Here is a 16222-nt window from a genome sequence, read left to right as displayed (position 1 = left end):
GGTCATCTTACGATGTCAGGCCAAGTCTGCCTGTGATGTTAATAGAGAATTACCATGCAATGCGATAAGTGCTTCTTTGGGGTTCCAGGTCTATGTCTTTCAATTCCCAAAGTCCACATGTATAATTAACATATGTAAAAACCTGCCATGTGGGGATTGTTTGGGTTCTGGGCTTTTAGAGGTTACTTTGGGGGTACTGACTGGCCCTTAAAGCTCTTGACTTCTGCATCCCAAACTGGTTTAGCGGCCAGAGCTCGGCTCATGTGTGGCTATTTTATTGTGGGCTGTGAGGGGAAGTAAGAGCTAGGAGGACTGCACAACCAGGTAGAAGATCCAGGTAGAATAATAAGGGTATCATTCAACTTGGACATTTGTCATGTGTATTATGTTAGTTAATTGGATCTGCCTTTTTTCAATTTTGTTTGTCTAGGTGTGTGTGGAGTTTGATGGAGAATCTTGGAGGAAGAGAAGATGGATAGAAGTCTACAGCCTTCTAAGGAGAGCATTTTTAGTAGAGCATAACTTGGTTTTGGCTGAACGAAAGTCACCTGAGATTTCTGAACGAACTGTTCAGTGGCCTGCAATAGTGAGTAAAATTCAGGCTTACCAAACTCATGAGAAGAGGGCATTTCATCTAATACGGATGAAACAAGGAAACTGTATAGGTAATGCCAATATGTAAGACAATGTAAAAGAGTCAGAAAAGCACCCAGGATCTCCAGCCAGCCCTGCTAGGAACTCTGCAACTCTGGATGAGCTTCTTGACTTTCTTGGACCTCATTATCTTCACTTGAAAGGTGGGGATGAGGCCAGCCTTATAGAGAAGCACTCCGGGAGGCTGAAGTGGGAAATCGTTTGAGACCAGCCTGGGCAACATAGAGAGACCTTGTCTCTACAAAATGTACAAAAATTAACCAGGCCTGGTGGTGTGTACCTGTAGTCCCAGCTACTCGGGAGGCTGAGGTGAGAGGATTGTTTGAGCCCAGGAGGTTGAGGCTGTGGTGACTGGGTTTGTGCCACTGTACTCCAGGCTGGGTGACAGTGAGACCCTGTCTCAAAAAGAAAGAGGGTGATGGTAATGGGGGAATGTCTAGGTCAGAGGTCAGAAACCATCAGTATGCAGATATACAGATCTGTTTCATTTGGCCCTTACAGTGTTTTCAGAAAATTTGAATTAGTTGCCTTTTTTTAAAATGTAGAGAGTACATCTAAAAATCTGAATTTCCTTTGTCTTCTAAAAAATACTACAAGATATGACAGCACTGGGGCCTTGTGGCAGTTTCTTTTGGCATGGCAGCAGGAGGCTGAAACTGAATAGTGGTCATTCCCTTGCTCCCTGTGAGCGTTTCCAGTCTTGATCTTATGATCAGGGTTCACTGTGGCTCGCAGTATTCTTTGGCTAAATTTAAAGACACTGTAAGTCAGTGTGTTCACATTGTAAGTCTGTGCACTTGAGAGAATGTTTTCTGACTTGATGAGACGTGAGCTAGCGCTTAAAGTAGGAAGGGTCAGATCTGGGTAGTTGGAAAGACGGGAAGGATGATGAAAGCTGATCAGAATGTGCAAGCTTTGTGTGAGGTGCTAGCAAAGTTAAGGTTATACCCATAAGTGACAAGAACTGCTGGAGATTTTTGAGTGACATAGGGTTGTGGTTGAAGTTCTGTTTTGCTCTTTGTAGTTTTTTTTTTCTAGCTGTTAAGAACTGGTTAAAAACATGGACCTGTGTCTCCAGAAAAATGTACCTACAAACATTTTTTGCATACGTAAATATTTGGGAAACCCTGGATCTGCGGACCCAGACCTTTGTGTTAATGACTCCCAAACATGTATCTGGTTTAAATTACTAGTTTTAAATAAGAATTGTGTGATCTGTGGCTGCATAAATAGTTGTTATGAAGTAATTTGCAGTAACTAAAAAAACTTAATGACTTTATCACGTTCCATGTGTTTGGCAAACTGCCAGTTCCTTTTTTCAGAATTATGTTCACAACAGGATGCTAAGACATTTTCTTTTGTTTTGTTTTAGATGTATAAATCTCTGTTGGACAAGGCTGGTTTGGGATCCATAACTTCTGTTCGCTTTTTGGGAGACCAACAAAGAGTATTTCTTTCTAAAGACCTTTTGAAGCCTATACAGGTAAAACATAGAAACAGTTTTAAATCATAGAAATAGAAATACAAACTCTTTTAACATGAGAAGTAAACTACAGTTGACCCCCTGAATGACGTGGGCATTATGGGCACCCACCCCCATGCACAGTAAAAAGTCTGTATAGCTTTTGACTCTCCCAAAATTTAACTACTTGGAAGCCTTGTCAATAACATAGTCAATTAACAAATATTTTATAACTGTATTCTCACAGTAAGTTAGAAAAGAGAAGACATTATCAAGAAAATCATAAGAGAAAATACATTTACTGTTCATTAAGTGGAAGTTGATTATTTTGAAGATTTTCATTCTTAGTGTCATCTTCATGCTGAGTGGGTTGAAAAGGAAGAGGGGAAGAGTTGGTTTTGCTCTCTCAGGGGTGGCCGGAGTGGAGGAAAATCTGCATATAAGTGGACCTGCACAGTCCAAACCTGTATTTTTGAAGAGTCAGCTGTGTTGATGTTGATTGCTCTAATCAGATACCTAGCAGGGGAAAGAACCCATTTTATCACCCGTTCATTGTTAGACATCATCCCTTGGCATTAGACATTGGGTTGGTACTGTCCACTTGGGGTTGAAAAGACAAGGGTACTTTAGCTGATGATGTGTCTGTATGGAAACACCTAGGAGATATGAAAAATAATATTTAAAAGTAAACTGTTATTTATATATAATATGCAGAGATGCCCCCAAAATGTATGTATGTTTTAAGTATGATGTTCATCCAAAAGGTGGCATTAATCAAATGAATGCTGGCATCACTGTCCTGCGACAGGAGGACAGTCCAAGAAAATGACAGAAGCATGGTTGAGTGAACACTGTACCTCACATTGCTACCGTAGTTCAGTTTAACTTCGAAAAGTGATACATATATAATAACATCTCTTAAAATGCATGTGCATACATGCACACACACACATATCATATATATACAGTCAATCATTATTTGTAGATTCTACTCTTACGAATTTGCTTACTTGCTAAAACATATTTGTAGACCCCAAATCAATACTTATGGTGGATCCCAGTCATTCTCAGACATAAGCAGAGCTGCAAACAACTTGAGTTCCCTAGCACAGGTTCTTAGCTGAGGTCAGATAAATGACGTTCTGCCTTGTTTCAGCTCTTGTGCTGTTACAGGTGACTTTTTTGCAGTCTGTTTAGTGCAGCGTTTTGTGCTTTTTTCCAGTGATTTCACTGTTAAAAGTGGCCCCCAAAGTACTACTAAAGTGCTTTAATATGTCTTAAAAACAAAATACATGTGTTAGATAACCTCATTCAGCTATGAGTTATAGTGCTCTTGGCCATGAGTTCAAGGTTAGTGAATTAGCAGTATATATTAAATAAATCATCTTTCAACAAAATCACACATAAAGCAAGGTGACTATGTATTGATAGGTTGATGAAAATGTTGTGAGCAGAAGCTCACAGGAACCTACCACTGTATTTCTGCTACTTTTGATATTAAAGTGTTCTGGCAACTTGATAGAATGTACTGCGAATGAGAGTAGTGTGTGTGTGTATGTACAAGCTTGTAAAATTCCTACCTTTTTTTCACAACATTTTAGGCTCTTGTGATTATTTGTTACAAAAATATTGGAAGGGAGAGGAAGAACACATTAATTTATCTTCAGGGGTCACTATCCTCAGGATAATGTGGTTTTATAGTAACATCTTTTAGATGTCATGTATGAAGCTTAATAATACCCTTTACCTACTTCTGTTTTGTGACTTCATACCTGAGTTGTTTCTGTGGCTTGTAGAACTAGTAAACTATCTATTTGCTAAAAAGCTGTTTAAGTTCAACGGTCATGGACTGCTGGGCCTGTATTGAAAAACCTAAAACACGGGTTTTCTCTGAGTGTCACTTTTACTTTCATATCCAGAAAGTGAGTGAAAGCAAAGTTCATACTCTGAATCTTATTTTGTAATGTTTAAGTAAATGGAATAGAGGAAGATACTTTCACTTAAGTTAATTTCAGGTACAAGTTACCTTCATATGTTAGGTAGTCATCATGATATTTTTCCTGCCTGAAAGGGAAGACTGACTTGCTTGTGAAGGTCAAGTAACATATAGGGGAGTTGTGGATATTTTGCTTTGCTGAGTGATAGTAGTTTTTATTTCTTAGTTTTGTTTTCTGAATTTCCATTTTTCATGTATCTGAGCTTTTCAGTTAAGGTAAAACTCTTGAGATTGAAAAAGGAGAATCTGAATCAGTAAGTTTATATTTGTCTTCAGGGAGATGCCCTATGAGCCATTATTGTGCATGTGGCTGTTACTACAGTATTAACATACAGTTAGCGAGGGGGACGGTAATGTGTGCTCTTGGCTTTTCCTGATGAGAATCACGGTAAAAATGTAGTGCTTCAGGGAGCTGTCTTGTAGATATGGGTGATCTCATCTGCAGCAGGATGCTTGCTCTGAATAACGCACAGAGCGCCTGGAAATCATTTAGCATATGCAGACATTGGGACTGAAATTTAAAGTCTCTCTTTAGATGCAACTTACTCAGTTATCTGTGGAGAAGAAAAGATGAGGTGTCTGGACAACTCTGGCACTTGCCTTGGGCCTTAAAACTCCTCTCTACAGGCTCAAATTATTCTATCTTATTGGAGACCCCTTCATGGCTGTCTCCATTAATATGTTGTTTATCTTGTAGGAATTGGAGAATACAGTTAAATTTTTTGAAATTGTAGGAGCAGTGAGTTCATGAGAAAAAAACAAACCCATTCTGGTTATTATTGTTGATCTCTTATGGAGACCCTAGGTTTGTCTAATGTTGCTTGGTTAAAGAAATGTATTTTCCCAGCATAAGACCCCTCTAAGAGACTAGTTTTCCTTCCCAGTGAGAGAAATGGATGAACCATTCTTGGTCACAGTTTCCATTTCATGGTGACATCAAAGCCTAAAGGCCTAGTATTGGAAGAACTTCTGTGTTTAATGCTGTTTTTTCTTGCCCTGCTAGAATTTGGTTTGGCAGGTTATTCCTATTGACAGTTTCTGTATGCATTTATCATAGCTGGGTGTGCACACAAAGCCAGAAAACTGTGGAATTATGCCAGGAAAGGAGCTGTTGCCAGGAATTGACTGTTTCAAAATTGGCTTACTCTGAAGCCTTAGGCCTGTTCATTCAGATTTTGTTTGTCCTTCCCACCTAACTTACCTTCTGTAAAAAGGAATTTGTTTGGGACACTAGTTAGGTTAAATGAATCTGTGTATAATGAGTTGTTTGTTAAATACAGCAGTTTTTTTATTGGTGAGGAAGCTGAAGCTCAGTCACCTTCTCAGGGCCCCGAAGTAGGGTCTTGGCCTGGATGACCAACATGAGACGTGGTTTAGATCTTCCTTGAAACCACCATATGTGCGTGCTCATCCCCAGAGTGGCTGGGTGAATCCACAGGTTCACTAATGGGAGCAAAGAGAAAAGGACTTCACGTTTTTCTTATCAGTGGAGTTTGATGGAAAGTGATATGCACATCTCTGGAGTTAACCATTACTGTGTAGAGGATTTGGAGAACATTAATTAAGGAAGCATTTTCCTGACTGAGGGAACAATAACACTCAGTTATGGCCATCTATCCCTGTTAGGAGGTTATGCAGGGTGTTACATAGCATGCAGTATGATATGAAGTACTTAATAAAAAGAAAAAGGAAAGAAACCCAAAACAGCGATTTCAATGAATTGACCATATACATTTGTCTATGTGTCTTACCTGTGTCTTTTACCCCTTGGATTTAGATCTGTGATTACCCCATCCCCAGCGTTTGGGATACAGAATGTTTTTTACTTGGATTGAGCAACTTAGTGTCTTTGCTTATTGTTTTCCCATAGCCAAAATTGTATCATACTTAAAATTGTGCTTTCATCCACTTTAGTATTTCTCATACTCCTAGCTTGCGGTGACTTCACTTAAGTCCGTCTTATGTCTGTGATCATGTCATGGTTTTGGATTTTTTGACCTGTCTGGAGTTACAGTGATTCATTGTAGTTTATTGCTGGAGTTGCAACAGTTTGTTGCCATCAAATTGCTTGTTGATACTGTTTCATCTTACCTGATTAAACCGGTTGAAATAGCCACTAGAATTTAAACAACTCTTGTTGTTACCTTAACATGTAATTGTCTTTCATCTTTCAGGATGTAAATAGTCTTCGACTTTCTCTTACGGATAATCACATTGTCAGTAAAGAATTTCAAGCTTTAATTGTGAAACATTTAGATGAAAGCCATCTTTTACAAGGTATGTGGATTATCTGTCAGTGGTAGTTCATGAGTTAACCGATAATTAGCTTGTAAGAAGCCAAAGTTTGGCCTCTCTCACTCATTTGCTGATTGGAATTTCTTATTTCTTTTCCGAAAACATTTTTTAAAACTTAAAAATAAAAAAATGTGTTGCCTTACCTGTCCAGCTAGATGACTGAAAGACTATATGCTAAAGCCTCTAAAATTTAGAAAGTTCAGGGATTGTGTGAAACTATAAAAGTAAAGTAGATATTTTAAATGCTCAGCTATATTTTGACATGGAATTCTATATGCTTGGAATTTCAATCTATAAAATGGATAAGGCATGAATTTGGTACTCCTTACCTTCCCATACGTTATTAAGTTTCTCCAATCATAAGTTTTTTAAAATCAGACTTAGCATTTCTATTGGGGTTCCTGAATTTGGTTCTTCAAAAACTACACAGAACAGAGTTAGATATTGACTAATTGTCTGATAATACTTGGTCTGATACAGCATGCTAAAATAAATATGTCATGCTAAGATAAATTCATAGGAAAATGAAATTTTAAAATAAAGTTTAAATTTTCTTCCATCTTTGCAAAAATGTCAGTCATCTTATGTTTACTTTTGTCACTGCATTTAAAAAAACAGACTAGGAAGGCAACCCCTTCGGGTGTCCTCCTACTGTGGGAGCAGCCCTAACCCTAAACCCTGCTTTAAAAAAAAAAAAAAGACTAGGAAAAGATTGTTCTGGATGTTGATGCTATTAGGAGATAATGCAAATTGCTCTAATTTTTTTTTTTTTTTTAAGGTGACAAAAACTTAGTTGGTTCAGAAGTAAAAATTTATAGCTTGGACCCATCTACTCAGTGGTTTTCAGCAACTGTTGTAAATGGAAACCCAGCATCTAAAACTCTTCAAGTCAACTGTGAGGAGGTAAAGACAATGATAGCTTCCTGTAAGGTAACTTGACAGGGCAAGATAACTATACAATACAAGGATTTATGATCTTCTAGGCACTAAATACCTTGATTGTTTTATAACAACATGTTTGGTAGAAATTGGAATAATTACAGTTGTTTTAAAAAGAAATTATTTGTAAGGAGCCCCAGTGTTATTTTTGAAACTGATTTTCAGTGTGTTCCTGGATGTTTTTTTCATTTTCTGTTATCTTGTTTTATTCATTTTTAAGATTCCAGCACTGAAAATTGTCGATCCATCACTGATTCATGTTGAAGTTGTACATGACAATCTTGTGACTTGTGGTAAGATACATTGTTTGATTAAAATCTTTTTTCTTCTCCATCCCCTCTTTCTTTTTCTCACATTAAGAGAAACAGAGAAGCCAACTTGACCTATTTTTAAATATTTTAGGTAATTCTACAAGAATAGGAGCTGTAAAACGCAAGTCTTCTGAGAATAATGGAAGCCTCGTTTCCAAACAAGCAAAATCTTGCTCTGAGGTAACCTCAGTTTATTTTTGTTGCCTGTCTGAAGCTTTCCCTTGTAATACTGCATGTCTGGTTTTTTTAGTGTTCTGTGGCTGTCTTCTTTGCTAGATTGAGGTCTTGGCCATAATTTCTACACTTAAGCAGATGGAGATAATATAAGTTTCTGGTTTACTATCTTTAATGCAAAAAAATTTTTTTTCATTTTTTGGTTTTTGCTAGATATTCTCAATAGATTTGACAGTTTTACCACATGGAGGTGTTAAAGGTAAATTGAGTTGTTTGTGTCATTGCCTGGCATGAAAAGGGGAGGAAACTTCGAATTCTACATTGATTATAGGACTCTTGCCTCCTCAGTAGTAAGGAAGTTTGATTGGTCATTTATGATTTAGATAGACAGATGTACTAGTTTTCCAAAAGAAGTGGTTGGCTTTCCATTACTAATTTCTGCCCAGGAAAGTATGGGCTTCTATGAATGCTACTGTGGGTTCAGGTACCAGATTTAATGAAATAGTTATGATTTGGACCAAGACTGTTTTTCTCTTAGGTTAATTCAATTATTAGGACCTGTTAACAGTACAGGTAACTTTTTCACACCTTAGGAATCTAAATGCACTTGTTACATGGATAGTTTCCTGTATTATAATTACAAAAACCTTTATGATGCTGTGCTCCAGGCTGGAGTTTAGAACCTTAAAATTGACCAAGCCAATATTGTTAAGATTGTTGGCAACATTCGAGAGAGAACCTTGAGGTCTGGGGAAGCAAGGCAAGGAGAAATGGTCTCGGGAATGGGCCAGGGTCAGTGAACACATCTAGGTTTCTGGATCAAGAACAGATTGGACTACAGGTTCACCTCGAACCAAAGCAAACAATACTACACAAATATTTACGAGTCTATGTAGCTCGTAAATAGTTGATTGGCTTTCCTGAATCTTTTGCCTGTGTGTACAGGCAACAGCAATTGTCCTACTTCACCAAAAGCTTTGGAAACCAAGGTGTCTGAAACCGCTGTCTTCTTTCCAAGGGTAAAGGTTGACCCATTGATTGGAAGCTCAGCTTGGTCAGGAAAGAAGAAAGAAGTGATTATAGAAATTAGTATTATCTTTCATTTTTGCCTTAAAGTTTACAGGGTAGTTTCAAATACATCCATCCAAGAAACTGGAAATACTGAATTGAGTGCTTACTATGTGGTGTGTGTTTGGCCCATGTGAAGCCCCTGTCTCGGAGTTCACAGTGTAGGGAGGAAGACAGACTTCCAAAGGACTCCCACAAGTGCTGAGGGAGTGCTCTGGCAGGGGCTGTGCAGGCGCCTTGGGCAGCAGCCTGACAGAAGCTCTCAGATGAGAAGATGACAGGGTCCTGTTGCTGAAAGGCAAGTGCGTCATTGTGGCTGGGGCACAGGAGGCATGGGAAAGGAGAGGGGCACGGGGTCAGAAATAGAAAGCAAGTTTGGGTTTGATGTCACAGATGGGTGAGTGGGGAAGGGAGGTGCTCAGGGGTTTTAAGTTCCGGAGATTGACTTGAGTTTTATAGATGATGGATGAGTGAAGGAGATGAGAATGGAAACAAGGACATTGGTTAGGCTAGTGGGATGGATTGCCCGTCATAAATAGGCTTGACATGAGGCAGTAGCTAAGGGGATGGAGGTAGGAGGCAGCATTGATTAGATTTGGTGGAAGGCTAGGTGTTAGGGCAGGGGCTGCGGGGAACTGACCTAATGATGTAGGTAGAACAAATGGAATGTCCACCTCATAGAGCACAGAAGTTCTGTCTTAAAAGACTCGACTGATGTGGGTTATCTGTGGCATTATGTAGTCTTCCAGCACATAGAAAGGGCCTGAACCTGGGGAAAATGGGGATCCCTGCTCTAGAAGGGGACAGATAGTAAGACTCCGGGTATGTAATGTGATAACGACTGTCAAGCAAATGGTTACTGTGTCTTACATTTAAGCTCAGAAAGGATACTGTCAAGTAATCCACAGTGTTAGAAGCAGAGAGAGAAACAGGGTAGAATAATAACCTGTTGGAGTCGATATTGGATTCGACATTGGAGAAATTGTTAGCAATCTGAGGTAGAGGTAATCAAGATGAGTCTGGAAAAGTTGGTTGGTTGTTGCCTGTCGTGGGGAATGGTCAGTATAGATAGTTGGGAATGTGATGAAAAGGAGAGCAGTAAGATGTGTTGGATCGTGGGGGGATCAACCTGGGGTGCAGGCAGAACTGAGGTCAGTGGGGACCTCATGCAGGGGAGGGTTCTTCAGAGTGTCTAGTATTTCAGTGACGGGAAAGATTGATTGAGTGAGTGCATTTGTAGCCTTCAAGGAGGTGCTTGTAAAATGTGGTTTTATATGTATGTGTGCGTATGCATATATGTGTGTGTACAGACACACATATCCAGAGGGTGCTAAAAAATGTATACACATTTTAAGAAAAGGAAAAACTGTATTAAAATTTTAATGCTCAATACATACCAATAACAAAAAGATGAAAATAAGTCATGTGTGACTTCTACAACTATAAGAGGCGCTGAAAGTGATTACCATCAGTGTCCAGACACTTTTTTTTTAAATTGGAGTGCAGTGGCACTCTCATGGCCACCCCAGTGGCTACCTGCTGGGTTCGGGTGATCCTTCTGCCTCAGCCTTCCGAGTGGCCAGAACTACAGATGCACACCACCACTCCCGGCTTTTTTTTTTTAATTTTTATTGTAGAGATGAAGTTTCGCCAAGTTGTCCAAGCTGTTCTTGAACTTTAGGCTCAGGCAATCCATTCACCTCAACCTCCCAGAGTGCTGGGATTACAGGCTTGAGCCACTGCACTGGGCCCAGATGCTTCTGATTATGGCAAACTAAAAGTAATACATAGATAGCCCCTCTTAAAATGCATATACATTTTTTTGGCACCCCAGTATATGTGTGTGTGTGTGTATTATCCTCTCTCCCTGACTCATATCCTTGCAGTGTGGAGAGCATGACTTTTTTTAAAATCTGTCTCAGCACGTTGTCCATATTCTCCATACAACCAACTTGTGCTATTTAACTGGTTGTTGGGCACAATAGAAGGTATTAAAAAAACAAGACTCAACTTTAGGCTGGAGATAAGTTCCTTAACTTCTGTATGTAAAATGAGAAACTCAATTTCAGCTCTGTAGTAATCATCTTCTCATTCTAAGGAAGTTAGAGGTGGTAGATTTTTACCTAGGTATTTGAACTTTTAGAACTTCTAAAATTGCTTATAAACATTATCTATAAATCAGTACTTGGGAAAATGTTACTTTCTCAACCTACTGATACAAGGAACAAAGTATGAAAAATTAAACAAAAAAAGAACTTCTAAAATTATTAAGTTACCCTCAATTAAACATTTTTGGTTAACTTAGAAAAGTATGGTTAAAAAAAAGAAACATCACTTGTAATCAACTTCTCAGAGACTCTCTGGACATTTGGAATACTTCCCTCCTGACTTTTTTCCTCCTGTATAGTACAGAGACCTGTTTTTGTTTTTTGGTTTTTAAAACTAAAAATCATACTCTTTGTAGCCTCCTTGACTCCCTTACAGTGTATTATAATTATTATTCTATATCAGTTATATACTCTTTTTCATTCTGGGTGATTCTCATAATCACAAGTTTTGGATACACTGGCCTGGCCTAGGTTTTCGAAAGGGCTGGAGAGGTAAAGGACACAGTGGGAAAAGGGAGCTATTTAAATGTGTGAGTGAAAGGTGAGTACAGCAGCACACTTGGCATGATTCTCACTGTTTGTCCTTCCCAAATGTGGTGGACTGGCACAGAGTTAACTTTTAGGTGGTCTTTGGAGGAGAGGCATTTGGGATTAGTTAGGCAAGACTCTGGCTGCCCTGATAAATACTTCTGGTTCAGATAAACCTGTCTGCCAGTAGCATCTGGCTCCTTGAAGGTCTTCTCTGCCTAGCAGACTATTCCTCAGAGTTCTGACTTTGCTTGGTTAATTGGTTAAGAGTCTGCTGAGGAGTGTGAGCCAGCAGTGTCCTTTTTAGAATACTATCATACACTCAATTATATTATCTCCGTCTGCTGGCAGGGAGGAACTATTGCCATGACTGGTATAGAAGACCTTCAGGGAAAACTCTTCAGGTAAGAAGAAACTTTGACCCTTTGTCAAGTCAGAGGCAAGTGCAGAGGTGTGCACGTGAAGATGGGTTTGAAAATTGAACTCCTGTTCTTGTTGAGCTAAACCTTAGGAAAGTTGTAGAGGGATATACTTTAGTTTCTTAAAGGAAACAAAGCACCCTAAGTTATGCTAATTCTGACACATGGTGACAGAGCTGAGAAAATTTTCACGGTATTTTTCTGCTTTAAGACAGCTCATTTCTAAAATTGATTTTTAATAAGTATCAGGCACTGTGGTTAAGCACAGCTCTATACAGTATGTTTTATAGGAGTAAGCTTCTAGGAAGTGTCAAAACTGGATTCAAATGAAGGTCTAACGTTAAAGTCCAATACTCTTACCCACTGTGGTATCGTGGCTGCTCCTCTCCAAGTCCTTTTCTTGGTGTGGTGAATCACCATTGTAAAGACAGCAAATCCTTCCCTCTTCCCTCCCTTCTTCCTTACCAACCAACCTGCAGATACTTGTTGCATATTTAATATGTGCTAGACTGATCTCCAGTGGTGTGCATTACTGCCTTTCTCTTCAGGTAACTCATAAGACTTATTTATAACCATTTAAAAATATCGTGTGCTAACCACATTCATTCATTATGTTCATTCCACCAGTTTTATTTACTGAGCATCTGCCATATATCTGGTTTTCTGAGCCCAACATTGGGCACGAGAGCAGGGCCTCTGCCCATTGAGAGTGCATGTCCCATTGTGAGAAGATGAGCAGTGATAAAAGGTACTTTCATGGTGTGAGTGCTATGAAAGGTGCCAACAGAGGACTGTGACAAAGAGCAAGGATGGCTTGTGGGAAGAGTAATCAGCGACCCTGAGGAGAGGACATCTTAACAGACTTGCAGATGAAGGGATGGAACCAACCACCACTGAAAACTGTGCAGGCAGAGAGAAGAGCAAGTGCAAAGGCCCAGGCAAGGAAGGGCTCAGTATGTTTGGAGACCAGGAAGGATGCCAGGGTAACTAGAGTACTGAGAGCAAGGGAGAGAGGGAGAGATGGGGTAGGAAGGCAGGCATTGGTAGGAGACTGGACCACATGGGATTCTTGTCAGCAGCGAATGCTGTGATCTTATCCGATTTGTAAAGATCGCTCTGTGGCAGAAGGCAGAGGATTCAACAGGAATGGGAGGGAGTTAGGTCAGTTAGGAGATGTGTAGCTTAGAAAAAAGATGGTGGTAGTGGTGGCATGGAAAGAAATGGATAGAGTCAGCAAGAACTTTGGAAATAGAGGCTGGTTTATTGCTTAGATACGGAAAGTGAGAGGTGTGGAAGGATTTTTGACTTGAGCAGCTTGATGGATGTACAGAGTAAAAATTTATGCTTAGGTTTGTAATCCAAATTTCTTAGGTTCTCGAGAGAGAGTAATGTAAGGAAAAGTATTAGTGCATCAACTCTAAACATATTCAGGATAAGGAAGGTGATAGGAGGATACTTGGTAAAAATGAGCCTTGAATAATAAGCATTTTGAAATGATCTGGCAATTAAAGTTTGGGAGGCTAGTCTCAAATTACCAGAGAATTCTAAAATGTTATAGTCAGAAAGTACTTTAGGAGTAAACTTAACTAATTTCCTCATTTAAAGGATTAGGAAACAGACACAGGGAGGTGGAGTTGATTATCCCAAGGATATTCTTAAAATTACCAAAGTATCTCCCCCAACTCAAACTCAAAACAAAACATACACTCTAGAGAACACTAAGCTGATATTTAACCAAAATTGAATTGGATAAAACAGTGTAATACATGATGAGACAATTTAGCATTTAAAAATAGTTTCAAGTTGCACCAAAACTCTGATAGTGATTAAACCCTTATTTTCCAGATATTTCTACTTAGTGTATACTAGACAGTCTTTTCAAGGCTGCCAGAGTAAATGTGTGAGAAAAAGATTAATGAGGAGAGTACATACAATTATATTCAGAATTATGAGGTTTTAAAAACCTACCAGTGGAAGTTCTACATCAGACTTTAGGCTAGTAACTAGAAGATAAAGAAACTGGAAATTCAAGTTTAGATTTGGTAGTAAGATAAATAGTCACTGTGGTGTTTAAAAGATTATTGAGAAAAGTATATGACTTAAAAGTTTAAGCACATTGGAAGTGGCTGGTGAAGATGGGTGAATTGATTTCACCTGCGTCAGCCATAGACTCATTGTCTTAAGTTTATTTCTTCCTCCTTTTATCATGGTGGGAAGTTTATTTTTGTGGTGGTAGAAACTGATAAGAAGTAGAGTCAGTATTTACATTTTTGTGAAGATAAAATTATATGAAAAGGGAAATGGGATGGGTGCCCCAACTTTGTCCACAAGCTTGTCATAACTTGATATGTTTTGCAGCTTGGGATGACCTTTGTGACTTGATGAGCCACATAAGAGCAAGAATCGTGTCCTCAACCTTTATTGCATTGCAAAGGCTTTTCTGGGTACCCAGTAGGCACCACTGCCTACAAGAGTCCTATGTGGTCTGGTCTCCTGCCGATCTACGCAGTAAGTGCGTGGTGGGCACTCAAGTCTTGTCAAAATGAATGCATGCGAAGCTGCCACCATTTGAGACTGTCACTTAAAAGTTCACTTCTATGCGTTGCATTACTAAAGTAATTGCCACATGACTGTTTTCCTGGCATAGTGATTCAGAGGTCTGAAAAAGGCAAGCTTATGATTTGTATAGGAAGATTTAAGTTTCAGCCTTTAAATATGAGTCCTTAATTTTGTGATTATCACTTGTTTTACCATGTCTTGTTCTTTGTATTTGGTGATAATGGTGTTGTGCTTGTTTAGTATTAAACAAGCAAATCATCTTGAACTTTGCCTGGTACTTTGTAGTTTCCCAGTTGGGAACTTCTTTTCAATATCTACCGGTTTGGTATCTTTTAGGCCTCTCCCGGTATGTGTCCTGTGCAGTCTGTTCCCACAACAGTTTTTAAGGAGATTCTGCTTGGCTGTACTGCAGCAACTCCACCTAGTAAGGACCCAAGACAGCAAAGCACACCCCAGGCTGCTAACTCTCCACCTACCCTTGGAGCAAAAATTCCTCAAGGGTGAGTAGTGGTTTGTTAAAGATGTTTAATCGTAGTAATAAACTGTCTAGTCATAGTTCATTGTTTTTATTCCAAGGCCAGGGAGACTTTTCATTAGCATTTCCAAAAGGAAAATGGAGAGGTGCTTTCAGAGGTGGCAAGTGTAGAAGGCACACAGAACAACACGGAAAACGGCACAGAAGTGAAAGGGTCATGAGAAAGAGAGTCTTTCCTGAGTTGATACAGCAAGGAAGATCATTTGGAATGCTACAGACATTTGTAGAATAAGTGTCTGCTTTCAAGGACAAAGGAACAGGCTGGCAGCATGTGGAAGACTGAGGTCAGTGGGCGTGTGGAGAAGAGGCCAGACCTGGTTCCAGAGAGGGGTTCTCCTCAGCCCCAAGAGAGTTGACCCGAGATAGTTGGCGAACGTGCTGGTCGAGAAGATCCTAAGAACAATAGACAGTGAGGAAGCAATAGCTGCGGGTGGTATTGTTATTAATTTATAAGAGGAGGAAAATGAATAAGGAATGTCAAGTTTAAGGAAAAAATGTAATAGAAAAAAGGGACTAGCCGGGCTCAGTGGCTCAGCCTGTAATCCCGCGCCTTTGGGAGGCTGAGGTGAGTGGATTGTCTGAGCCCGCAGGTTCGAGACCCACTTGGGCAGGCGATACCTCATCTCTACAATAAATCAAAAAATTAGCCGGGCATGGTAGCACGCGCCTGTAGTTCTGGCTACTGAGAAGGCTGAGGCAGAAGGATCGCTGGAGCCTAGCAGGTCGAGGCTGCAGTGGCCAGGAGCGGCCACTGCACTCCAGTCTGAGTGACAGAGTGAGACTCCAACTCAAAAAAAAAGAAAAAAAAGGGACTTTGCATTTCATTGGGCAAAAACTCTAGGGTGAATTTCCAAGAGATGAAAATTCTTCAAGGATATCTCTAGTAAGATATGTAGGGAAAATACTGAACTGTTCTGTGAGCAAGTAATTAATTGACTTTTATTTATTTTGGGTCCTGATCACTGAACAAACGAATGAAATTATTCACTATCATTGCTGGTTTATAGCAGGGAAGGTTTTTGTGCTGCTGGCGGTTTGATGTTAGTTTTTAATTACAATTTGTGTAAATATCTTTGAAGAATTTGTAACATTTCTAATGTACATATTTAAAAATTTTTATCTTGACATGTTGACCTACCATGAGACTGAATTTCCTAGTTTTGGCAAGCAGCAA

At 39.4% G+C, this 16222-nt stretch overlaps 1 protein-coding gene across 1 annotated transcript in view; it reads left to right on the top strand.

The window, feature by feature from the left end:
- Positions 1-431: 431 nt before the first annotated feature.
- The window catches only part of KDM3A (lysine demethylase 3A), a 44576-nt gene continuing 28785 nt past the window's right edge, over positions 432-16222 (top strand). The window contains exons 1-7 of the mRNA XM_021710196.1: positions 432-586; positions 2027-2137; positions 6287-6389; positions 7186-7310; positions 7567-7639; positions 7749-7837; positions 14850-15013. Of these exons, the coding sequence (XP_021565871.1) occupies positions 2027-2137; positions 6287-6389; positions 7186-7310; positions 7567-7639; positions 7749-7837; positions 14850-15013 (665 nt within the window). The 5' untranslated portion in view covers positions 432-586. The remainder of the gene's footprint in view (positions 587-2026; positions 2138-6286; positions 6390-7185; positions 7311-7566; positions 7640-7748; positions 7838-14849; positions 15014-16222) is intronic.

The sequence above is a fragment of the Carlito syrichta genome, unplaced genomic scaffold (assembly GCF_000164805.1).
Source record: "Carlito syrichta isolate Samal-C Ts95f unplaced genomic scaffold, Tarsius_syrichta-2.0.1 Scaffold288277, whole genome shotgun sequence".
NCBI lineage: Eukaryota > Metazoa > Chordata > Mammalia > Primates > Tarsiidae > Carlito > Carlito syrichta.
The sequence above is the reverse complement of the archived record's forward strand: the minus strand, read 5'-3'. Positions and strand labels throughout refer to the sequence as shown.